Source organism: Copadichromis virginalis, linkage group LG16 (assembly GCF_057382275.1).
Source record: "Copadichromis virginalis isolate Kocher_CV1m ecotype Utaka linkage group LG16, C_Virginalis_male_GT1.1, whole genome shotgun sequence".
NCBI lineage: Eukaryota > Metazoa > Chordata > Actinopteri > Cichliformes > Cichlidae > Copadichromis > Copadichromis virginalis.
Genome location: NC_140633.1, coordinates 5114360 through 5140911, shown reverse-complemented (window position 1 = coordinate 5140911; position 26552 = coordinate 5114360). Strand labels below are relative to the sequence as shown.

Here is a 26552-nt window from a genome sequence, read left to right as displayed (position 1 = left end):
TCGTTACTCTCAATCCCTAGATAAAATAGAAAATGAACATTTAAATATAAGAGTGATTAAAAATGCAAGTAAAATATTTTAAAGTAAAAAAAATTAAATAAATATAATACAATTTTACATATAACAAGAAAGCTATACAATATACAATATAATGGGTAAATGACATTGAGTGCAAACCAGGCAGAGTAGTGCAAATAGGCAAATAGTGCAAATGGAGATTTAGTAATGTACGGTAAGAGATAGTGTAACAACAAAGTCTTATGAGGTAATGGCAGTCCAATGCTCCACAAAGTGACTGGTAACTGGTGCAGGCCAGTGAGTGAGTCAGAGAGTGTGTGTGTGTGTGTGTGTGTGTGTGTGTGTGTGTGTGTGTGTGTGTGTGTGTGTGTGTGTGACAGAGTTCAGTGAGACCGTGGAGGAGAGAGGGGAGAGGGGGCAGAACCGGGAGGGAGTTAAGCTTCCTGACAGCCTGATGGATGAAGCTGTCCTTCAGTCTGCTGGTCCTGGCCTGGAGACTCCGCAGTCTCCTCCCCGACGGCAGCAGCTTGAAGAAGCTTTGCATTGGGTGCGTGGGATCAGCCGCTATGCAAAGGGCTTTTTTAGTGAGACGGGTGCTGTAAATGTCCTGGAGGGAGGGGAGAGAGACACCAATGATCCTCTCTGCAGCTCTCACTATGCGTTGGAGGGTTCTATGACAGGACGCATTGCAGGCTCCAAACCACACAGTGATGCAGCTCGACAGGATGCTCTCGATGGTGCCTCTGTAGAAAGTGTGCATGATGGGGGCTGGTGCTCCTGCTCTTCTTAGTTTGCGGAGAAAGAAGAGACGCTGCTGTGATTTCTTGGCCAGTGCTGTGGTGTTGTACGTCCAGATCTTTGTAAACACACAAACACACACACGCGTGCGCACACACACAAACACACACACATTAATATATTTGCAAATATTATTTTGTTCTATTTATCACAACTTTTCAATTTTTGTATTTCATGTATGAACTGTACATCGTGTAGAGTCTGAGTGGGTAAATTACTCAGGGTAATGTAAACATTGTACACAGGAACTCAAAGCCAGAGGACAAAATAAAACTTTATGTGATTGGCTGGGTATTAAGACCTTGTTGCTGTAGGGTATGTACGTTATTGCAAACCAATATTTTCATAACTTTCCGAGCTTTTTTGCATTGTAAAAGAGTAAAAGTGGTAAAAGAACTTGGACAAGAAAATTGCAACTTCCGTTATGGTTTTGTAAGACCTAACCAGCTTCCTCATTTTGGTTTAGCAGTAACACTAAATAAATGTCAGCTGCAATATTTTAGTCAACTCAGCAACAAATCAGATACTTTTACTTCCTCTCTTTTAGTCGGTTCTCATGTGAGCTCTTTGGTACAGAGCTTCTGTTGCAATCTGGGGAAGAAGTGTCATCTTTTACCTACTGCATATGTTAAAAGAGGCTCCCAAGTAGGACGTGAAGGTGATTTGGGGCTTTAGGAAGAATGGAGACGGCAATGAACAGGACAAGGAATGAGGTCACATACACTCAGAGTAACCCACTGTTTGACATGTCACTCAGCAGGAGTGATCTCTACAGCCTTCAGCCTGATGGTAAGTGCTAAGACAGTGAGTGTTACTTCTTTCATAGAAACTGTGTTGAGATTTGGAAAATAGTTATCTGTAACATTTATCATGTTAGAATGAACGTGAAGGCCTAAATCCCTGATTGTTTTACTTTTTAATTCCAAACCTTTGGTGCTGTTGTTTCTGAAAATGTGCCTAAACTTATCCATAATCCTTAACTGGCCATCAACAGTCTCTAAAGCTGGAAATGCCAATTAAGAGATATTATTTTCTTCCTGGTAGGTTGTAACTTTTGAATAATCCATATACAAGCTGCTTCTGAAAAAAACCTCACTGGAAACATTATAGTATCATTTAACAAAAAATAATTTTTCAATTTGCTATAGTAACCAAAAATTTCTCGTAAAGTAAGAAACACTGAACCATCGTGAAAACCAATTTCAGCCTTGATGCGACCAAAGAAAAGTTTGGACTGAATAAAAACATGAACAGTGGAGTTAAGTGGCACAGGCTTTATTAGACTTGATGACAAAAACAAAAAAATCAGCTTCCTTAAGTTTTTTACGCCAGCTGCCTGAGCGGGTAAAAAAGCAAACAAACAAAAGCTGCTGTTGACAACAGACAAAACAATATTGAGTTTTTTGTCTTGGAAGAGAGTTTATTAAGACTCCTGAAACAAAAAGGAACGACATAATGGCTTAACTGAATATAGAGCAGTTCAAAGAATAACTTACAGGAAAGTACAAGAGCAAACAAATCATCTAAAAAACAACTGTGGGACTCTGAAAAACACAGAAGTAACCTGAATACTGGCAAGAGGAAAATGATTTGATTCAATTTGAATGAATTCTGGGGACTGCAGTGACAAATGTACGATTCTGTTGCTTCTAGTGCTAGTAAGTAAACTTTATTGTCATCTCTACTATATACAGTACAGGATATAGAGAAACGAGGCGAGGCTCCGGTTCCACTCAGTGCAAAAGACAAACAATAAATATAAGAAGAGAAATAAATATACACTTTAAGACAAAGATAAAAGGATCAATAACAGTTAAAATTTACAATTTACAGTTTGAAAACTGTAACAAAACCCATTTTACACCCACTCTAAATCAAAAATCAGTCTAATGTCATTATCTAATGTTATGATAGGACCGAGACAAAAACTGTGGTATTTTGTAAATATAATAATAAACGCAAATTGTGTAATTGTGTAATTTTATTAGCCGCGTCCTCCTGAAAACAACATTGAGAGTAACATCCTCCTCTCTGCCCCTTAATGCCCTCTGGTCGCTATGGTAACGTGGAAATATTTCTTTCAAAATAAGACACACAACTACAACACGGGAAAAGACCCAGGGAAACCGAGTTAATGATTAAAACCCCAAAAACCATAAATTTCACTCAACTCTCGCAGCCTGGTGACAAATGACTCACAGCCCAGTACCCGCTGATTTAAAGTACTGTCAGTACTACAGTGGCTGTCATTCTTAAACCTGGGACAGAGTGAAATGGCAACCTTTACCAACAGGTGGTGGCAGTGTTTCATATTTTCTTTCAGTGACAGCAGGTTTGCTCATTAAGAGGTTTTCCTCGATTCAAATTTAAAAAACGAAATAAAGAAAATGACATGAATGAAAATTCACTCAAAACAGCTCCTCATATGCCAACTATGGAAAAGCATCTTATGGTACAATCAACAGAGCTTTTAAAATACTGATGTTTTAAACATGCATAAAAAAAGCAAGCAGCAGGAAACTCGCATCAGGACTACCAAAATGGCGGCGCGCACAGACGCAGCGGCCCGGGGCTCCTACATTTTTGCACTTTTGGTGGTATTGGGTACACTTGGGTTTTAAGGGGTATTTATTATTTTCTTCATTATTTTATTTACGGGTTGTACGGAAGCCCCAAATGCAATTTCATTGTTCTCTGACAATGACAATAAATAAATAAATACTAAATACTAAATTATCTCTTTCTTTCTCTCTTTCTCCTGCTTTTCTCAAACTCAACATTTGTACTCAGTAGTAGTAATTTGAGTACTAAATGCCTGAATACAACCTCCTGCTTTGATGACAGCCTAGAAATAGAAACTGTGTATTATCCTTGGAAGCACTGAAAGCAAAGTGATAAGTTCCTGTATTTGGTTTGTGCAATGTATATACTGGCATTATTTTGTTTATTTATTTATTGCTTGACTGATTTATTTGCAGAACAACTTGAAAACATTTGGTTAAATGTTAGTGATTCACTTGTATATATATGTATATATATGCATATATATATATATGGTTTCTTGCTTTTTGCTTGGTAAATGTAGACAAATATTTGTAATAGCTGAATAAATAGCTGAATTTGTGTGTCCGGAAGTGACAATTTGAAGAAGTAATCTTGGTCCAAGAGATTGATCACATAACCCTGTTTGTGTTTCAGATCTGAAGTCATCCAGGCCCAGGAAACTACGGTGTTTTCATGTCATAGTTATTTACCTCATCCTGCAGACAGTCCTTAATGCTTTTCTTCTTTATAAAGGTACAGCTGCATACCATCTCATCGGTAGAATGAAATAACTTATGAGCAAAGACAGAAATAAACTACATTATTTAAAAGTTCAGTGATGCTACCATATCAACAAACACCATGGCGACAAGGTTCAATTTAGTTTAATTTATACAGCAACAAATCGCAACAACAGTTGCCTCAAAGCACTCGATACTGTAGACCCTACAAACACTTCCAGCACAGTTACTCCTGACACAAAATCTCCTTTTTCTATCTGCACACTACAAAACAACAGATAGAAACACACAGATACTAATCTGCCATCACTTCAATGCACACAGAATCCAAACATTAGAATAAATTTTATTATTCAAATCATTTTTCATTCTCGATCCCTGCTCCATCTCTCTGGACAGCAGACATCTAAATACTTTGTTAATCAGTTATTTAGACTTTATAAATGACACAATGACCATGTTATAAATAAATAATTATAAATAAGCATCTTAATCAAGAATTTTTATATTTGTATTTAATGAGGAGTAATGGTTTATAAGTGATGAAGCACTTACTAATACCTTAGTAAAGCAGGTTAGTAAGTTTAGGGTGACATTATTATGATGTGTTACCCATTAACATACATGGGAAGAAAGTATAGTGAAACATATTTGTTCATTTTCTCTTGGTTCCAGTTTTCACACTGGAGGCTTCACTGGCTCGGCCCAGATCAGAGGGGCAAACGTCCAATGATGTTTCTCATGGTTATGAAAGCTTCCAAACTCTCATACAAAACAACAGTCAAGAAACCAAGAACCTGAGACACCACCTATGGACGCTGGAGAGCCAGGTACTCTTCTCGTGTACATATAATGTGACACGGGGCCAATGACACAATGGATATTGAAGATTGTAGGATTGACCCATGGCTGACTTGATCTTTCCTGTGTTGCTCTGGTAGAGCGGATCAATCGCTGCCCCATGTTCTTGGGCAATATGTTGATCCCTAAATTGCCGTTGATGTACTCACTGGCATGTGAGCGTGTGAATGTGACACAAAGAGTTTGGGCATACATAAAGGTGCAATGGGAATGTGTGTTATTTGGTGAATGAGACTTACAGTGGGAAGCGTTTTAAGTGCTGAGCTTATGTAGAAAGGTACTATTTAAGAAGCAGTCCATCACTGAATATACAGCGCATCCGGAAAGTATTCCAAAATGGCCTGTATGGCAGTTTGTCCAGACAGAAGCCAAAATCATGCATGATGATGGGCAGCCGTGCCCCTCTCCACACGCCTGTCTCACACACACAGCGAGCCAACGACAAGTATCATAGTCATAACAACTCTATAACAGAGCTTATCTATGTGCTTTGCTTATAGTGAATCATCTTTGTTCTTAATCAAAGATATAAATCAAAGTATAAGTCTGATTAATATGTTAGCTGAGACATGAGCTGGGTAATGAAAATTATTCAGATGTCTGGATTTTTGTGTGCATATACATGATCCAGCTGCAGCCTCAGTAGATGAGTATCTGTGTGTGGCTGCAGAGATGTGAAAGATAAGAAATGTGCTGCCAGCCCAAAATTATGTTCTGAAAGATTCTGGAAAAGAGAAATGGTACTAAGGGTTGAACAGAGAACCATAAGTCAGATGTGATTTTAATGACAGTTTAATTATGCTTAATACTGATGAGAATATAACCAATACAATGAATGAGAAAATATAATGATGTCATGATTCAAGAAACAACATTTCTTTTGAATCACGTATGTGGAAAAGCCACATAGATAGATGGTAAGATATGGCTGGACATCAGGTAATAAGTTGTTTGTTCCTTTCTCTTCTCTGAGATGAGCGCTTCCAAAGCTTAGATTATATTTATATTATAATACAGCTCGGTAATAAAGGGGTAACAGTAGGGTAACAAGGGGGAAACAAGAGGGTAATAATGTAGTATTTCTAAGTTTTAATATCCAAAGTAATAACCATGTAATGTCCAAGTAATATCGAGGTAGCAACAATGGTTACAGTTGAGTATTATTACCCTGAAATTTATGTAATAGGATAATAAGAAACCCAAAAATTGGGTGTAATAATGTGGAAATAGAGCTAGGTAATAAAGCAGTAATAGAAGGGTAACAAGGACAAAATAAGAGTGTAATAATGTGGTAATTTCTAAGTTATTACCACTCAATTACCAGTGGTAGTTTCTATATAAAAAGCAGGAAACAAAATGCCAAACCGCCTGTTTCCATTTAATAACACATTAATAACCCGTTAAAGCTAACTTAAAGAAGTGTGGTTATTACCTGGAAATATCTCAGGTAGTTTCCATGTAATAAGAAGGAAACAGATGCAAAACCACTTGTTTCTATCTAATAACACATTTATAACTATGTAATAACCTTTTAAAGCACACTTAAAGAATCGTAATGACGACCTGGAAACACCTGTGGCGGTTTCTGTGTAATAAGCAGGAATTTAACACTATGGTCATGATACCTGATTAAAAGAAGCACCAGGAAGTCTGTAATGAACTGGAAACACTTAAACACAAAATGTTAATAATTAAGTTTAAAACAATAACACATATGAATACATATGTGTTATTCTCTGCACAGGAGTGTAGAGGACCCTCCATCATGGCAAAATTTATACATGGATGACAACACATAATATGGTCAATATAGTTAAGGTGGGAAAGAAAGTGGAGCACATTTTTAAAACTGTGATCAGTCGTGGCAAATCATCAAACATCTGCTGACATCTTGGTGAATTGAGTTGTGTAAATCCACAAAGAGCAGTAAACCTAAAAGCAGTAGCCCAGATCAGCTTATCACAGCTTGTACATCAAGAAAATCTACTGGACCCGCAGATGTATTCTAGAAATTCTTGTGAGTTGTGATTCGTTTCTCCACACTGAGCCATTCCAGCTGTCTTTAGGGTTCCCCCATCTGTTGAATCCCACAACGTAGGCAACAGAAAACAGGAATACAGGAAAATAAAAAATATCTCTATCTACTAATATTTTAATATTGCCTTAACATTGCACAAGGCTTAGTCAGCTTTACACAAAAACATCCTCCAAAAAGCAGTTTTTTACTTTCTTGCATTTACACACTACAGGTGTACTTTCTGTGTAGCTGGCCTGTACCACTACACTTGGTGTCTTACACTTCTGTCTTTGGAACGTTTGCCCCCCATTCCTTCTTTCACAGTCTGTCTTTGCAGGTGATTGATGGATGGTGTGCTCATCAAAATAAAGCTAACATTAATCTCAGTGTTATTCCACATTACCTGGACTATATCAATATTCAGATCATACAGAGATTAGTTAAAATATAATATGTGGATGTGCAACCATAGTTTTCCCCAATCGGGAGCTGAGTACTGATTTGTATTTCTATAGATTTGGATGAATGCATTTGTAAATAAGTGTACTCCAATCGCTTTGTGTTTGTGCATGAATTGAACACAAATTCAACAACAATACATGTCAGCCTTCTAAAATCCCTGAGCACTAATCTGAGCAGGAGTACCTTATACACAAAGCTTATTCATCTATAATAATTCCTTTAAAAAAGTGTTTCCATGTTTTTACAGTTTAACATCACAGTCACATATTTTACCAGATTAAAGGCCTGTGTGGCGAGGAAGGTCAGCTGGACAAGCTGAAGACCGACCTGAGCCTGCTCAATACCACCACCCATAACCTGGAAGGCAAACTAACAGTCATCAGCTTGAAGCCAGGTCTGTGCATGTGTTTATGTACACAACAACAGGGTAAAGCAACAACTATCACACAGGGCATTGTCTGATTTCAAGCTTTAGATCCACATCATTGTTGTTTAGACAACACTGAGGTTATTGTACTCTGTCCTACAAGTTTTAGAAATGTGGTGTTTAACCAAGAATTTACTTTAGATTGCACTACGTAGCTAAGACTGTGAGGAATTTAATGAGGAATTTCTAACCAAGATTTATCCTTTAGCATGCACATTAAACAAATATATAGGGTTGCCTTCATTTGTTTGGTAAAATTAGAAACATCCGGACTCAGAGTGATGCCACACAGCTAGTGCTTCTATTGTGATAAATAATTATCGGGTCACTCTAAAAGCTCCTGAAAAGCCTTCAGTTGATCCTGAATGCTACAGCAAGAGTATTAACTGGAACTAGAAAGAGAGACAATATTTCTCTCTTTAATTTGGACTTGAATTTAAAGTCTTCATCTTCACATGCAAAATGAATAACGAGGCCACGCCATAAGAATTTATAGTAAGTTTCTAAAAGTAGAATAGAAGGCAGAGCCTTCAGCTATCAGACCCCTGTATTATGGACCAGCTGCCAGTTTGGATGAGTGAGACAGACACTCTCTGGGCTGTGAGGTCTCTCTCTCGCCTCATCCTCCACCGAGACCCAAGGGCCCCCCACACTCCAGCAGGGGCCCGACAGAGTCAGGGGGGCCAGGTCCTGCCAAGCAGCCGCTGAAAGGGAACCAGTACACAACTGAATACTCAGCCTCTGACATCCAGAACCATCATTGCTCTGCCAGGTGGGGACACCAGCCACTGGCAGGGACTGTGGCGTGGAGAAATAGGCCCCCACACCTGGGGGAGCCTGAGATGTTCTAAAAGAGTTGGATTAGTAAGGAAAACAGGCACACACAAGCATACATGCCCATCCTCATGCACACATATAAACACTCTCACACTTGCCCAACATGGAGACACTCAGAGATGAATGCAGTACACACACACTCACACTCCCCATACACACACTATACTCCCAAGTCCAGACACCAATGCCTCCAGAGGGGCAATCCACTCACAGACCCATGAGATGGGGTAGAGACCACCACACAGCCCTGGTCCATGCAGCAGCAGAGCAGCCCACCAGCCCTGGCTGGAACGCCAGTCCCAGACCCCATGCCTCCCTCCACCAGCTCATATGTGGTGTTGATGCTGGCCTATAGAGCATTTATAGTACACTTTGCAAAGGAGGAATGAAAAAATAGGATGAATGTTTCCTAAGTTGCAAAGCTTTGACAACAGAACAAGCTTGAAACTAATCAATGTGACTGATTGTCCCGGAACAACAATACCTCAGGTGTAATCAGATGCATCATAACACATAGTGTAATAAAATACTTTCTAAAGTTTATCAAGCATAGCAATGTATTTACGTATGTGTTCTCAGGACCCCCAGGTCCTCCAGGCACCAATGGACATCCAGGTAACCGAGGAGAAAAAGGCAGCAAAGGTGAGGTCAAAGTTACAGAAGCTGTAATTGATGTATTTATATTAACAATGTGACATAAATCTGCCAATGTGAAATGTCATATTCAGTAAGTTTAAAGCAGCAGCCAAGGCCAAATGGAACGAGCTGATGACAGAATCATTCAGAAAAGCAGCGTCACATCTGTATTTATTTTTACAGTGTTTAGTCTAAAACCTGCTTTGGTAAAGAACAAGAAAAGTTTCAACTGTAAAAACTTCATTCATTAGAAGATGCTGTGGGGTCGTGTGCAGCAGAATACATTAGCTTTCAGCTGCTGCTCTGGCAATGATCCCAGCATTGATGACGCATCATCTCCTGTCAGATGGATGATGAGACCTGGTTGATGGATGAGCTGCAGCCGTTATTTCACATAGCTTCACAATGTAGTGCACTGACATTTGCTGCATGAAATCTCTATCAGGGCTGGACTTTTACTCACACTGACAAATTAACCAGCTCTAATGCATATATTTCCCAATAGATAAAACTCTGCGTGCCCTCAAGCTCTCTGCTAAAAAAAGTCTTTGATCAAACTTATATTTTATGATAATTACATTTAGTTGGTTTTTTGTGGTTATTTGTTGGCTCTAGACAAGGACACTAAGGACAGATTGTTGATTCACTAACATCTTCATTTTCCCGAGTCCTCACATAATAATTCTCAGTTAATCATCAATTTAATTCATTTTTTTTCTTAATTCATTGCCGTTATCTCAGTGCATTTCATTATGTAAAGACTGTAGAATATTAGAGAAAGATAAAAGATGAAAAAACAGTTTGCATCGGTGTACAGAGAGAAGATGAAGCCTTCTCAGGCAGCTGCTGTGACCAGTTGTGGGGTTAAAGCGTCAATATGTTTCTTTTTTACTGCACTGAAAATTTTAATTAGTGAATCTTATTAAGGATGATTAAAAAGGATGTAAAGCGAGTGCTGTAAAAAGAAGTGTTTTAAGTGTAGTGCACTTATACCCAAGATTTACCTGTTATTGAAGTGCTTCAGACGTCCACAGAGATGAATGAAAAACAAGTTCCGTCACCTAAACACTTAAACCCCCACGGACTGCCATTTGGCTTTTCTCTACCTTTAAAACCCAGAGAGCAGCCAAATGGCTTTTAGCTAAGCTTTAGCTTCAGCCAAGTGGAAGCTAAATTGGCTAGTCATTCATATGTATATTAGGTTGTTACCTGGGAATTCTGGAGGGAGGGGAGTGGGGGTGTGTGATTGAGGGCGTGGGGGAGCTGCTAAAAGCTGTGCACTTCCTTTTGTGTTTCATCTTGATGCATTCTCAATCATCCAGGGAAATAAATCTCCAAAAGTCACCAACTTGGAGTGTTTCAGTTTGCCATCTTAGGGAGAAATCAACACACATGGGTGTAGGTCCTTTGTTGCTGAGATTTATTGATAAAAACAGTACAAAAAACCAACCATTTGCACACATATTTACAAATAATAATAAAAAGTGAGTGAGTACAATTCAACATTTTCAGCAATCACTCACAATCCTGGCACTGCCATGGTATCTGTAGTCTGCATTTACCACATGTGTATCTTTTGCAGTGAACACATCGCACAGTGGCATGATTGTTCTTGCAGTTGTGTTTGACCTGACACATGGCTCTTTTTCCAGGGCTAGGTGTGGAGGGTTGTGTCCGAAGCAACTGTTCTTTTCTTGCCTTCTTGAGAGTGAGCCAACTCTGTTGCAAGCGCCACCAGGAAGTCCACCCGTCTTTCCTTCGTCCCGGTGCATGCTTGATACAGCCAATTTAGCTTCCACTTGGCTGAAGCTAAAGCTTAGCTAAAAGCCTACCAGCCATTTGGCTGCTCTCGGGTTTTATAGGTAGAAAGGTAGAAGCCTGGGGATGCTAGTGTAAAATAGTCACGTTCTGTGCGGTGACAAAGTATTTGACAGCTCCCTGATTACTTACCTTTTTGTATTTCTGTTGCACTCACTTGTTTCCGATGTTTCAAATCATCACATCATTTTAGACAAAGATAACCTGAGTGAACAGGAAATGCAGGTTTTAAATTGCAATTTCATTTATTGGGAAAAAAGATATCTAAACCTACCGGGACCTATATCCAGCCCTGTGCTCATATATTGGTTTCTATTACTTTTACATCTTGATGAAATCTTCCTCCATGTTCATTTCTGAGATTGGTCAAATCTGGAGAAAGAAAGTTGTGATAATAACATACAAAGTACATCGTTACTGACATTTTGGCCCCATTAGCTGATGTGCTTTTGTGGATCTCAATCAGGCACCCCTGTGTCAGGAAGGTCTGGAACCTGCTCTCGGTTTAAAAGGTCGGAGTCTCTGATCCTATACTCAAGAAAAGAAAAAAAACAACCTTTGAATGAACATAAAAAAATGATCATGCAATGAATTTCCACGTGATTCAATTGCTTTATTATAGCAAGGAGACCACAGACAACCATTCACACCTATGGACCATTTAGCATCATTACCCTAACCCTACTAACTGCATGTACCTAAAGGGCCACAAACGCAGGGACAACATGCAAACATGCACAGAAAGCCCAATTGGTGGATTCGAACTCTTGCTCTGAGGCAACAGTGCTACTCACCAACCTGTCACTCCATACTGTAGAAAAAGTAGGAAAGCTATGATTTCAAGGCTTGAATTTTTTTTACATTTTTGTCCTTGACAGGTTAAGCCACAGTAAACAGCAATAGCATGTACGTGCTGTGTGTTTACTTGCCTCTAATAACCCCAGTGACTTTCCTGTGGTTTGAAATCTCTTGTGATCAAGCGCTAACAGCTTCGCAGTCCTCCAGATGTCGATCATGCATCCTCTGAAGATTTGGTTGCCAGGTTGGCCTCTGATTAAGCCTGAAAAACTACAGAGTTCATTTTTAATGCTATTATGACATCTGGGTGATTTGATGTCAATAATAAACAGGTTTTTACCTTTACAGTTTCACAAGGTGAAAAATAGAATGTCCACAACTCAGCTAATGCTGATTTTGAGAGGAGAGAGGTTGAGGAGAGAATGGGCAGAATTCAGGCTGAAGAAAAGTATTTCTGTTCTGTGTTGATGTAATCCAGCCAAGTCCTTGGAAGTTGTCTTCCTGCAGAAATCAGTGGAAATCCAAATCCTCTTGATTTTGTAATCTAACATAGCAAAAATGAGAAAAACACAAAACCAAACTGTAAGACAACACAGAAGTACATACAAGCATGCGCATCAAATTACAGGAAAAGACCAGAATATCAGGAATCATTATTGCTCAAACTGCAGTTCTTCATGATAATTAGACTTATACTTTGATTACATCTTTCATTAAGAATAAAAATGATTTACTATTAGCAAAAGCACATACAGATAAACTATCATAGCACTTTGCATCACTGTAAACATAAAAGGCTGGATGGTATCACCTCTCTCCAATTTAATATGAGCTAAGCCGGCAAATTCAGACTCTGTCGATCCCACCTTTCTCGACATGCTGTTTCTGAGGTAGAAAGTTGCACAGACAGAGCATTCGTTTTTCAATTTCTAATACCCAACCAATAAGTTACGGTGAAGTTGAATCTCCTGAATAGAGAGACAAGACGAGAGTTCAGCTGTTTGACCAAGTGGAAGTCGCTAACTCCCACTCGATTTTGTGATCGATGTAAACTTAAAAAAAGATATCAGCTCTTTTACTTCTGTGGTGACACTACAGGGTTAATATAACTGATCTAAACACTAATGTCTAGGTACAGTGTATATTTTGCTGAATAAACCATGTTACTAATATCAAGCACAAACTTACTATTTTAAATCGGTTCAACAGAAAACCATGGTGAGGTGACTTTGTTTTCCTGATGTGTAGCATCTGCATAGCTTCTACAGCACAAGTTTCTTCCGTAATACAGTCAACAAAAATAAAAATAGACGTTAAATTTATTAAGTATTTGAAAGATTATTCAGTCATTAACTTTGGCAGTTCATGGATTTTGCAAACTATCATCATATGTTGTGGAAACAACTTGATTATCTAGGAAATAGATTTTTCTACTTTTACGTTGATATAAAATGTGCCAAAATTAGAAAATCGCCTTTAAATGAAATTACTTTTTTAGGGAACAAGTTTGTATTTTTATTTTTCAAAAAATGGAATTTTATAGTTTTTTTTTTTATAGAATAGCTTATAGCATATTGGTATGTAAATATAATAAATAATATAGAAAAACAACACTAAAAATAGTTCACAATAGAAAGAATTAACAAGATATTCCAACTGATCACAACTTCTACAACAACAATACAAGTCCTGTGTAGAACTGCAATGTTCTTTACATTTTCACTTTCTTTTTTATAATCAAAATTTTATGCATTTTATAAAAATATGATGTGGAGTAAAAGTCAGTAATAAAATTGGTTTGTCTTGTGGTCATCTTCTAACTGCACTGGCCGTGTGTGCTTTTTTTCTGCATGCTTGCGTCATCAGATATTATAATCCATCACATACCGGTATGTTTCTTTCCAGGAGACCATGGAGATAACGGCCTTCCAGGACCAAAGGGTGAAAGGGGAGACAAAGGAGAACAAGGAGAGCCAGGTACTGGAAAATGGTAGAGTTTAATATGCCTATACAGTCCACCCTGTGGCAGCTATAGTAAGAGCTGCTCACATTCTCTGAAATCTTATCAAAGTTGCTTCAGTGCATCCTTTACAACCAGCTTCTGTACTGGGGAGACTGGAGATATCATCTCACAGATCAAAGCACGACCCCAGTGCAACATTCAGTACTGTTGGCGACAATATTTTAGCACCTTGGGAACGAGAATGGGTGCCGGGGCAGACCAGACACCAGACACTCCCACTCAAGGAGTAGGAACGGATGCAGGAGCAGGCTGGGTCATGGCTGCCCTTACCTTGGAGTGGCATCAGCAATGATCTGGCACCCGCTGTCTCTACCTGAGAACCAGGTACTGGAGCGGAAACTAGCAGGGCCCTAACTGATTTGAGACCAGGAAACGCGATTGGCTGAGCCCCAGCCTCCCAAACCTGAGGCACTGGTATGGGTGCAGGGGTTGGCAGGAGCCCAGCTGCCCTCGAAGCAGGAGCTGGTGCCAGCTGGGTCCTAGCCAGTGTCCCCCGAGAAACTAGTACAGCTGCAGGGAATGGGGGGACCTTGGCCACCCTAGGAGCAGGTGTGGGTGCACAACCCATCTCTGCCTTAACTGACTGACTTACACCAATGATCGTTTCAGGCTGTGCTGCTTCATAAACCCTTTCTGAATGAGAAGCATGAGAATTCATCTTTGAGCACAAAAACAGTCTCAGAGAATGCAGGTCATGAATAAATGAATAGTCTGAGGGAGTCTTTCAAAAAGTAGTTTCATATACATAATCCTCATGCACAGTCTTGTATTTAGCCAGTTCAGAAGCACAAATGTATGTTTGAGCTTCTGGAAAAAAACGAGCCGTTTATTGTGGCTGATAATGAACAAGAACAAAACAGAGAAACAAAATTAAACGAAGAGCCAACCATAAAAAAACTAAATACAAAATACCTGAAACACATGGAAAGAATGAGAGGACATGGAGACACGAGGGAGGACAGAAGATTTACAGACTGAGGGAGAGACAATAAATACGCTGAGGGATGACGAGGGAAGTGGAAACAGCTGGAGTGAACAAGATGTGATGAGACAGGGGAAGCAAAACTTAGCACACTGAACACAGGACGAGAGAATGAACAGGAAACACTGAGACTTAAGACATACAGCCGGATACAGCAATGGAGATAAACAAGCAGGGTGTCATGCGGCGGCTGTGTGAAGGCAAGAGAGGACCCAAAATGCACGGCTCTAGACACACGGGGATGAACTCAAAGGCAGGTCTTTATTAACAGGAACATAAGAAGTCAACTATACTGGGAGCAACTAAAGCTGAGGCGCTGGGAAGACACGGTAAATGCACACAACCTAGAGGGACGACGCAACACGGAACAAAGGGACACTTTGACATAAATACACAGAAGGTAATGAGGGAAGTGGGAACACACGGGGAACGCAGCTGAGGACAATTACTCGTGACAGAGCGGGGAGGACACGAACCTGAAAATACTGACACCAAGATGTGGACCTTGAACACAACACAGTACACAGAGATGGGCACAGAGAGAGAGGCAGAGAACAAGGATGAATACACGAGGGGATGAGGAGAACACAGAACACAAAGGACGGGAACACGGTACCAGAACAAACACCACAATAACAGCATGGACACAGGGGGGATCCAAATACCAAACCAAACAATCCAATGAACATAAGGAACAAAATACAAAACCACAGGAAAACTAAGAACACTGGGTCAAAATGACCCAGGACCATGACACAGGGAGGCAAACGATGAGACACAAGGAGAGCAACAGGATGTCTACACACACACAAAGTCTAGACATTAGAATTATTTTTATTACTCAAACTGCATATCTCATTCAGCATGTTAATTAGACATATTCAATTCAATACTTTATTGTCCCACAAGGGGAAGCAATAAGAATAAACAAAACAATGATAAAAAGCCACAAGACAGTTATTTGCCATTAAGGAGACGGGTTGCAGTTGGGATAAAAGAAACCTGGAGTCTCTTGTTCTTCCTCACAGGTTCTCTAAAACGACGGCCAGAGTCAAACTCACTTCAAACAATTTATAATAAAAAGAGCCTTCCTTCCTCTTCCTTATATCTTTGACTATAGCTTCAATTTGCACACATGAACTTTGTTTAGCACTCTGTATCACTTTAAACTTAAAAGGCCAGATGTCTTTTTACCCTCTCAGACTTAATAAGAGGCGAGCAGGGAGGGCTTCATTCTCTCAGTCCAACCTTTCTCGACTGGAAGGCAGCCTTCACCTTCCACTTCTTCTCTGGCTCCTCTGTGAGCTCTCGGTATTCCTCGAGCTTCTCACATTCCTTCTTCCTGGTGTTGCTACCACTTGGTATCACTACATCGATCCCTACAGCCTTCTTCCTCTACTTGTTCTTCCCATTCAGCTGACTCCTCAGGATGTTTCTTACGCTCTGCAGGTATTTTGTGGTTGAGACTTTCCGAGCAGTTTGGTTTCCCTCTGTGACACCAAGGTACTTGAAACTGACATCCATTGTTAGTCAGTGGTACCAGCTTCAGTCATTATGCAAATGTACCGGAAAACACAACAAGTTTTAACCGTCTAGCTTAGATTGGAGGTTATGTTGAAGAATTTGGAAATCATTGTCGTTCTTCATTATTCTAACAACTTTGTGCAATGTACCGGTACCACTGGCAGCCAAACAGCTCCAGAGCCAGATGTTATCACCATCATCAAGGTATAAATAATATGCTTCATTTTAAAAGCCCTAACTGTCATGAACAGTCAGGGCGGGATTGGACCCTGAATGCAGACAAGATCATTATATCAATAAGAGAACAGAAAGAGAAAAGTCACAACACAAACTAACCTGTCTAAAGGAAAAAACAACACAACCAACAACCAGACGCACTTCTGTGGCCGGCCAGCCTTCACTAGTAGCAGCAAAAAAACATCTACACTGTTCCCGAAACTGTCAAAACGACTGTGTCTTTCCATTCTGCTCAGCAGAATCTCAGACTCTAGAGAGCAGAGAAAATTGCAAGTGGACCTCAAACAGACTTTATAATGTTTTATGGCTAACTGCTCAGTGAGTCCAGGTGCAGGCTGGGAAAAATGAGCAGCAGAGGAAGAGAAACAGCACCTCACCTGCACATCCCCATTGCATGTAACAGAGGCCAGATGGTTCAGTTTTTGTCTCATCTGGCCATAAACCTGTCCTGCAGAAAGGCTATTCATTGTGAGCAGCTGCTAAGATCGTCAGCTGAAACAATGTATGTAAGTTTGTGTTATTTGGATGTTTCACGGCTTTGGTGTTCTTCTGAAAGGTGACTACAAATGTCACCCTTAGATAAGAGGAAACTGGTTGGGATGTCTGTCTTTTGTTAATTTACATTTACGAGTTAAAATTTGCTCCCATAAAAGTTAAACAGACATTTTAAAATCACCATTGTTGTCTTTACAAATGCAGGTCCTAGGGGTCCACCTGGGGATCAAGGACCAGGTGCAAAGGGAGAGAAAGGTGACCCTGGCAGTCCAGGTAAGGTTTTTGGTTAAATTCATTGCAGCCGTGTTGAGGATTCACTCAAACTCAAACTGAAGCAGATTATACACTAGGGCGACCAATCATCCTCTTTCTCTGCACTTGTTGACTTGTAAAAGACTATATGACATTTTTTATTTCACCATTCATTAACCGCACAGAGAAGGCATCGTTTAAATATGTCAAAGTTTTCTTTAAGGCAAAAAGAATTTTCTGGCACAACTTCACCTGCTTCCAAGGTGCATGGAGAGGATAAAAGAATTCACAAAGCAGAAACTCCAGCAACACTTGAGGGAAGATGAACAACTTTAATAATAGATGTTTCGGCTTGTGGCCTTCATCAGGGTCCTGATGAAGGCCACAAGCCGAGGATATGCTTCCTAGATATTCCAGCATTGTCCCTAGATATATTCCGGTCCTGGGTGACCGACTGCACCAGCGTAGGGGCTGACAATGGATCCCTGGTTTTCATCCCAATCACTAATGGCAGTTATGGTGACACCGCCTAGGCCAGGGCTGTCGAACTCATTTTACATTGCAGGCCACGTACGACCCATCTAAGCGGTCGGACCGGTGAATCTCCCCTTTCTGTCAGTGTAAAGAAGTTTCATATTTAACAGTTTTTCTACATGATAAAGAAAAAGAAACAAAATAAATATTTATATTAGAAAGTGAAAATCAGAAACCTTGTTTTTCACAAAGTTACAGAGGTTTTATTAGAAACATAGCTATGCGTTTAGCAATTTGGCATAATTCACTACCAATAAAAGGTTAAATTTTTTTGTAGTGAATAGCAGGAATGAGGCTTTCTTGTCAGAAGTCATTTTAGGAAAACAGAAAAACAGCAGCCAGCAGCACTGTACACAACTGGTGCGTAATAAACAAGTAAATAAGGCAGATAATAGAGATTTTTGATGGGAAACTGGTCCTGAAGCACACAGAGATGGAGCTGATTTGGTGAATTTGGCTCGCAGAGTGATCAATCCTGCAGTTTTGCAAGATGTCTGTTATGACTTTACATGCCTTTATGCACCTCCCTTTGTTAATCCGTTCAATATTTTCTCCCTGTGTCAATTCTCATTATTACACATAATTTATGGACACATATGGTTTGATTTCTGTGCATGTATGGATAGGATGGGTTGTTACTGTTGTTACTGATTCTCTGGTGAGAATTTTATGTCAATACCACCTTCAGAAATATATTGTCTTGAACGTATACACAAAACTGAATGTGTACACAAAACTGAATGTATACACAAAACTGAATGTGTACACAAAACTGAATGTATACACAAAACTGAATGTGTACACAAAACTGAATGTATACACAAAACTGAATGTGTACACAAAACTGAATGTATACACAAAACTGAATGTGTACACAAAACTGAATGTATACACAAAACTGAATGTGTACACAAAACTGAATGTATACACAAAACTGAATGTATACACAAAACTGAATGTGTACACAAAACTGAATGTATACACAAAACTGAATGTGTACACAAATCCAGAAATAAACGGACTGAAAATTATTTAAGGCTTTTCTAGCCTAACTGAGCACTCAGAACACTGGTGGATACACTGAGGGCAATTTGGACTTCATCCCTCTTCTTTTCTTTGTAGGTCACAGCAAACCTTATTTGAAAATGGAAATACTTTGCATTTACTGTATACGTCATTGTTTTAGTCTTACTGACTATTCAATTCAATTCAATTCAATTTTATTTATATAGCGCCAAATCACAACAAAAGTCGCCTCAAGGCGCTTCATAGATACAGAGAAAAACCCAACAATCATATGACCCCCTATGAGCAAGCACTTTGGCGACAGTGGAAAGGAAAAAGGAAAAACTCCCTTTTAACAGGAAGAAACCTCCGGCAGAACCAGGCTCAGGGAGGGGCGGGGCCATCTGCTGCGACCGGTTGGGGTGAGAGAAGGAAGACAGGATAAAGACATGCTGTGGAAGAGAGACAGAGGTTAATAACAGATATAATTCAATGCAGAGAGGTCTGTTAATACATAGTGAGTGAGAAAGGTGGCTGGAAAGGAAAAACCCAGTGCATCATGGGAATCCCCGGCAGCCTACGTCTATTGCAGCATAACTAAGGGAGGATTCAGGATCACCTGGTCCAGCCCTAACTATATGCTTTAGCAAAAAGGAAAGTTTGAAGCCTAATCTTGAAAGTAGAGATAGTGTCTGTCTCCCGAATCCAAACTGGAAGCTGGTTCCACAGAAGAGGGGCCTGAAAACTGAAGGCTCTGCCTCCCATTCTACTTTTAAATACTCTAGGAACAACAAGTAGGCCTGCAGAGCGAGAGCGAAGTGCTCTAATAGGGTGATATGGTACTACAAGGTCATTAAGATAAGATGGGGCCTGATTATTTAAGACCTTGTATGTGAGCAGCAGGATTTTGAATTCAATTCTGGATTTAACAGGAAGCCAATGAAGGGAAGCCAAAACAGGAGAAATCTGCTCTCTCTTTCTAGTCCCTGTCAGGACTCTTGCTGCAGCATTTTGGATCAGCTGAAGGCTTTTCAGGGAGTTTCTAGGACATCCTGATAATAATGAATTACAGTCGTCCAGCCTGGAAGTAATAAATGCATGAACTAGTTTTTCAGCGTCACTCTGAGACAGGATATTTCTAATTTTAGAGATGTTGCGCAAATGGAAGAACGCAGTCTTACATATTTGTTTAATATGTGCGTTGAAGGACATGTCCTGGTCAAAAATGACTCCAAGGTTCCTCACAGCGTTACTGGAGGCCAAGGTAATGCCATCCAGAGTAAGAATCTGCTTAGATACCATATTTCTAAGATTTTCAGGGCCGAGTACAATAACCTCAGTTTGATCTGAATTAAGAAGCAGAAAGTTAGCGGCCATCCAGGTCTTTATGTCTTTAAGACATTCCTGCAGTTTAACTAATTGGTGTGTGTTATCTGGCTTCATGGACAGATAGAGCTGGGTGTCATCGGCATAGCAGTGTAAATGTATGTTATGTCTTCTAATGATGCTGCCTAAGGGAAGCATGTATAATGTAAACAGAATTGGTCCTAGCACTGAACCCTGTGGAACTCCATAATTAACCTCAGTGTGTGAAGAGGACTCTCCATTTACATGCACACCTGGAGACCGCTGGAAGCACTGTGAGAATCATGTTCTTTGATTTCTCCAGTGCCTTCAACACCACTCTTCCCTCGGTTCTAAAGGACAAGCTGGTGAACTCTGGAGTGGACCATCACCTCACTACCTGGATCCTGGACTACCTCACCGACCGACCACAGTATGTGAGGACTCAGGGCTGTGTGTCGGACAGGGTCGTCTGCAGTACGGGGGCCCCACAGGGAACGGTTCTGGCTCCGTTCCTCTTCACCATCTACACTGCAGACTTCTCCCACAATTCCACCCAGTGCTTCCTGCAGAAGTTCTCTGATGACTCTGCAATAGTCGGCCTCATCACTGATGGGGACGACAAGGAGTACAGAGGTCTGACCCAAGACTTTGTGGACTGGTGCCAGCTGAACTACCTCCAGATCAACACCAGTAAAACCAAGGAACTGGTGGTAGACTTCCGCAGGCACAAGCATTCTCCACTGCAACCACTGAACATCCAAGGTATGGACATTGAGGCTGTGGACAGCTACAGGTACCTTGGTGTTCATCTGAACAATAGACTGGACTAGACTCATAACTCAGACGCCCTCTACAGGAAAGGGCAGAGCAGGCTGTACCTGCTGCGGAGACTCAGGTCGTTTGGAGTGGAGGGCCCACTCCTGAAGAAATTCTATGACTCTGTTGTGGCTTCTGCTATCTTTTATGGCGTGGTCTGCTGGGGCGGCAGCATCTCTGCTGGGGACAGGAAGAGACTGAACAGGGTGATCCGAAGGGCCAGCTCTGTTCTAGGATGCCCTCTGGACCCAGTGGAGGTGGTGAGTGACAGGAGAACGGCGGCTAAGCTGTCATCCCTGATGGACAACATCTCCCACCCCATGCAGCAGACTGTGACAGCACTGAGCAGCTCCTTCAGTGGGAGACTGCGGCACCCACGGTGTGGGACGGAGAGATTTCGCAGGTCTTTCCTCCCCACTGCTGTCAGACTCCATAATAAAGACTTTAACTGATCAAGCACACACATCCATACATATGCAATAATACTAAGTGCAATAATCTTTTCTGTCATCGTTGTATTTTTACTCAGTTGTATATAGTATTTGTATTTGTATTCTATTTTTATCTTATTGTATATTTATTTTATTTTATTCTACTGTATATAGTATTTTATTTTATTCTATTCTGTACAGCTGTGTACTGTATTTATTCTTATTGTATTCTAATTTTTGCGTCATAACTTTTGCACTGTCCACTTCCTGCTGTGACAAAACAAATTTCCCACGTGTGGGACTAATAAAGGTTATCTTATCTTATCTTATCTTACAAACTGGAGTCTATTAGATAGATATGATACAAACCACTGCAGTGCAGTACCTGTAATACCTACAGCATGTTCTAATCGCTCTAATAGGATATTATGGTCGACAGTATCGAACGCTGCACTGAGGTCTAGCAGGACAAGCACAGAGATGAGTCCACTGTCAGAGGCCATAAGAAGATCATTTGTAACCTTCACTAAAGCTGTTTCTGTGCTGTGATGAGCTCTGAAACCTGACTGAAACTCTTCAAATAAACCATTCTAATCAACTAATCAAAGTATCAAAAAAATAATCACAGTGTGTCACTTGTGCTGTATTTTGACAAGTTATTGCCTTATTCCATAATGAATTAAATTCATTTTCACCTCAAAGTTCTACACTCAATACCCAATAAGACAAAGTGACAAAAGTTTTCTTGCAATTCTTGCAAATTTATTAAAAATAAAAAACAAAAATATAACACGTGCATAAACATTCACAGCCTTTGCTGAATACATTTTCTGGTGTAACTTTGGCAGAACTGTCGCAAGTCTTTTAAGTATAATGCTTCATGCTTGGCACACTTTTTTGGGCAGTTTCTCCCAGTCTTCTTAGCCTCTCGGGCTCTACTGGGCATGATGGGAAGTGTTAGTGCACAGCTATTATCAGATCTCTCCAGAGATATTCAGTGGGTTCAAGTCTGGGCTCTGGCTGAGTCACTCAAGGACGTTCACAGGTGGTCCTGAAGCCACTCCTTTGTTATCTTGGCCGTGTGGAGGCCGTTGTTTTGTTGGGAGACCTTTGACTAAGTCAAGGTCCAGAGTGCACTGAAGCTGGTTTTCATCATGAATGTGTCCATCACTGCATTCATCTTTCCCTTGACCATGACTAGTGTCCCAGTTCCTGCTGCAGAAATACCATCACATGATGTTTGGTAAAGTGATCATTGGCTTCTTGGCCATTGTGTTGTCCCTGACTAAGGCCCACCAATCCCAATTACTCAGACTGATCAGGATTCCAGCTCTGAGAAGAGTCATGGTGGTTGCAAACGTCTTTATGGATGATCGAGACCACTGTTCTCACTGGGACCTTCCGTGGTGCAGAAATTCTTCCGTACTCGTTCCCAGATCTGTGCCTCGACACAATCCTGTCTCAGAGGTCTACAGACAAGTGCTTGGACTTCATGGCTTGGTTTGCACTCTAACCTGCACTGTCAACTGTGGGACCTTAGACAGACATGTACTTTTCCCAATCATGTCCAACCAACTAAATTTAAAACTTTCAAGTTGTAACAGCTGACAAATTATCAGGGGAAACAGGATGCACCTGAGGTCAGTTTTCAGCGTTAATACATATGTTTTGTTATGTCTTTATTTTTAATAAATTTGTGAGAATTTGAAACTTTCAGACTTTTTTAAAACTTTGTCATTGTGGGAAACTGTGAAGAATGATCAGGCGAAAAATGAATTCACGCTATTTTGGAAAAAGTCTCTGACATGACACAATGTGGAACAAGTGAAGTGCTGTGAATACCGTGTGTGTACAGTGTGACTAATGTGAAACAGTGTTTTAAAACAGTATTTGTTAAACCCATATCAATCCATATTCTTATATGTTTGTGCTGTTTGTGTTTTTCTCTTTCATGAGATTTCATTTTGTCATTTTCACGACAGGTCCTAGAGGGCCAAGTGGTTACAATGGAACACAAGGTAAGCACATTTAATCAACAAGCCCGTTTCCACGACTAAAAAAAGGATCCATAACTCAAAACTTCGACTTATTTTCTCAAAATTTCGACTTGTTAACTCAAAATTTCGAGTTAGCGCTGCCAATCAGTAATCTACATGAATGACGTCATTTCCTTGTTACCCGGAAGCTGAAGCCCTCAGGTAAGCTACCGGTATTACATCCAGTCATGAATGCACAGATTGCTGAGTATTTTCAGCTTGGCTTCAAAAATGATAAAATCCTTGTGTTATTGGCTGAATCACATGGTGTTACTATCAGCAAACGCACTCGCTAAAGCGCCAATTTGTTGCGATCCGGTTTTGCGCGTTAGTCTGCGCCATATGCTTCCGGGTAACAAGAAAGTGACCTCATTCACGTTGATTACTGATTGGCAGAGCTAACTCAAAGTTTTGAGAAAAGTAACTTGAAATTTCGAGCTATGTTTCTTGAAATTTCAAGTTAATAAGTCGAAATTTAAAGAAAGTAGCTCAAAATTTCGAGTTATGGATACGTGTTATTATTTTTTTTTGTAGTGGAAACGGGCTTCCATAAAAGATGGAGAAAATATGACTTGGAGTCTTGTTTCTCTCACACACTGGAAGCTTAGTTTTTCCTTACTTTTTCTGGGGGTTACATATTCCACAAAAAGAGCTGGTTTTGTTAGAAAAGTTCCACTAGGCAACATCTATAAGAGATATCTCATACAGGGAAGTTTAATGTGAGAGCCAGTTCAGTAAACAAAGATCTTTATAATGAATTGAACATAATGACAGATGACCAGTAAGCAGATTGGAGGCTGATTGGCTTGAAGAAGGCAGGCAGAAATATGACTGAACTAGAGCTGTGATGTCAGCAATGAGCTTGAAAGTGTGGGAAAGTGGAAGTGATGAAAGCACAAATTAGGCGCCAAGCGCCCAGGAAGCAGACAGATGTTTGATTGTAGATCTTCCTTAATAAAATTATGTATAAGCTTCAGTCTGTTTGTGATAGATACATTTGGGTCCATGACTGACACCTTGTTGACTTAGATGTTGTAGATGTTTGTTTTCTGTCATCATGCACTTCAGCTGTTTTCTGTAGGGGACAGTGTATAATGCAAAGATTTGTAAAACCTTTTGAATTTAAGTTGCAAGTCTGCACTGCAGTCAAATATTCATCGTGATATAAAATCTATTGTAGTGGTGTACAAAAGCAAAACTGGGAGAAATATGTCTTTGTCTAATAAATGATGGGCCTACTGTAATTTCATATGTCAGCTTTAATCTTTTCTCCACAGGTCTTCCTGGGCCACCAGGTACCAAAGGAGAGAAGGGAGAGATGGGAACAGAGTGTAAGTGCACTTCATGCTGACCTGAGAGCAGCGATAGCTTCAGAAACCTCAGATGTTAAACATTAAAAAATGTATTAAAGGTATTCTAATGTCTAAAGGGACATTAACCATTTTTGACAGAGAGAAAATAAAAGCCTTAGAGTGTTTTGTTATTAGATTTGTACTGATGAAAATAGCATGCAGCACATAGTGATTCAACAAGTATGGCTCCTATATCACAGCAGAAATATCTTGATGCATGCTCAGTCATCCAGGTAAGTAAATCTCACAGCAGAAATATTTAATCGCCAGAACACAAGTTGGCTTTTTGTGAAGTAGTCACAGAAAATGCAGCGTGTTTGTCAGTTAGCATTTCCAGATTTGTCATTTATGAAATGCAAACCAACTAAATGTCTCACAGGGACATTTTTACCATTGTTAACCATCCTGATCTCTTTCATAACAACAATGATTCCAGTAACAACAAAAACCCACTGTTAATCTTGTCACCTCAACTTTGTCCACCACAGTGACTGTGCGTCTTGTGCCAGGAAAAAACCAAGGACGAGTGGAAGTGAAGCACAACAATATCTGGGGCACTGTGTGTGATGACAGATTTGACCGTGTGGATGGCTTGGTGATCTGTAAGATGCTGGGCTTCCAGACTGTCCATTCCACCTTTATTGCCGCCCCAGGTACCAAGCCCACTCTGTCATCTGTTTTCAATGAATCTCAATCTTACTGCTAGAACCTTATTTTATTTATTTATTTATTTATGTAATTTATTTAAAATGCTATTCCCAAATTTCAAAGAAATTAAATAATAAGATGTTGACTTTTTATGGTCAAATAGTAGGAAATCTCATAAAATGTAACATAAATTCATAAAGCCACATCTAATTCCAGGTGAATGTAAAATGTGTGCACAGGTTGTAAGTGTAGCACAGAATTTATAGGAACTAAAAGTATATTTAAAAAGTAAACATAGGGACTGTCAAAGCAAGCAGGTGGTTTATGTCATAGTATCACAAGATAAAGAACCTTTATGAAGATGCACAGAGACAAAGTGAAGAAAACGAAAGTAAGCCTTTATTTTGGCTGATAAAAATCTGTCAAATAAAAAAGAGCCCACTCACAAAAACTCATAGTTCATAAGCCTAAAACACTGGGTCAGAGAAAAACAGCACAACACCAGTCTGCTCTAACACTTCTTTCCTTCTGTAGGGTCTGGCAAGATCTGGCTGGACGAGCTGCGGTGCACAGGAGCCGAGGACAATATCTTTGATTGCCCTCAAGGTAAAATCGGTGTTAATGACTGCAACCACAATGAAGACGCTGGGTTACACTGTCTGTAGACTGAAGACGGAATCGCTGCTCTCGTGGAATCAAGAGCAACAAAATGTTTTCAGAAACTCAGTGTTCAGTATATATCACAGGAAATATTACACATTTTACTTCACTGTTTTGCTCAAAACTGACTTTAATGATTGAGCTTTAAAAACCTGTTATGAGCTTGTGATTCAGTACTATACAAAAGCCTGCACATTAATGACGTAACAGTAATTTTCCTTGTAGATCACTATAAAATATTCCTGATAAATTAA

At 40.0% G+C, this 26552-nt stretch overlaps 1 protein-coding gene across 1 annotated transcript; it reads left to right on the top strand.

Moving 5' to 3' along the window:
- The first annotated feature begins 469 nt into the window (after positions 1-469).
- Positions 470-26552, top strand: marco (macrophage receptor with collagenous structure). The gene is made up of 12 exons (XM_085434993.1): positions 470-862; positions 1364-1605; positions 4015-4113; positions 4776-4930; positions 7717-7834; positions 9284-9346; positions 13862-13933; positions 17422-17490; positions 23585-23620; positions 24916-24969; positions 25479-25643; positions 26173-26552. Exons 2-12 carry the CDS (start codon positions 1497-1499, stop codon positions 26301-26303), a joined length of 1071 nt encoding a protein of 356 aa, XP_085291119.1. The 5' UTR covers positions 470-862; positions 1364-1496; the 3' UTR covers positions 26304-26552.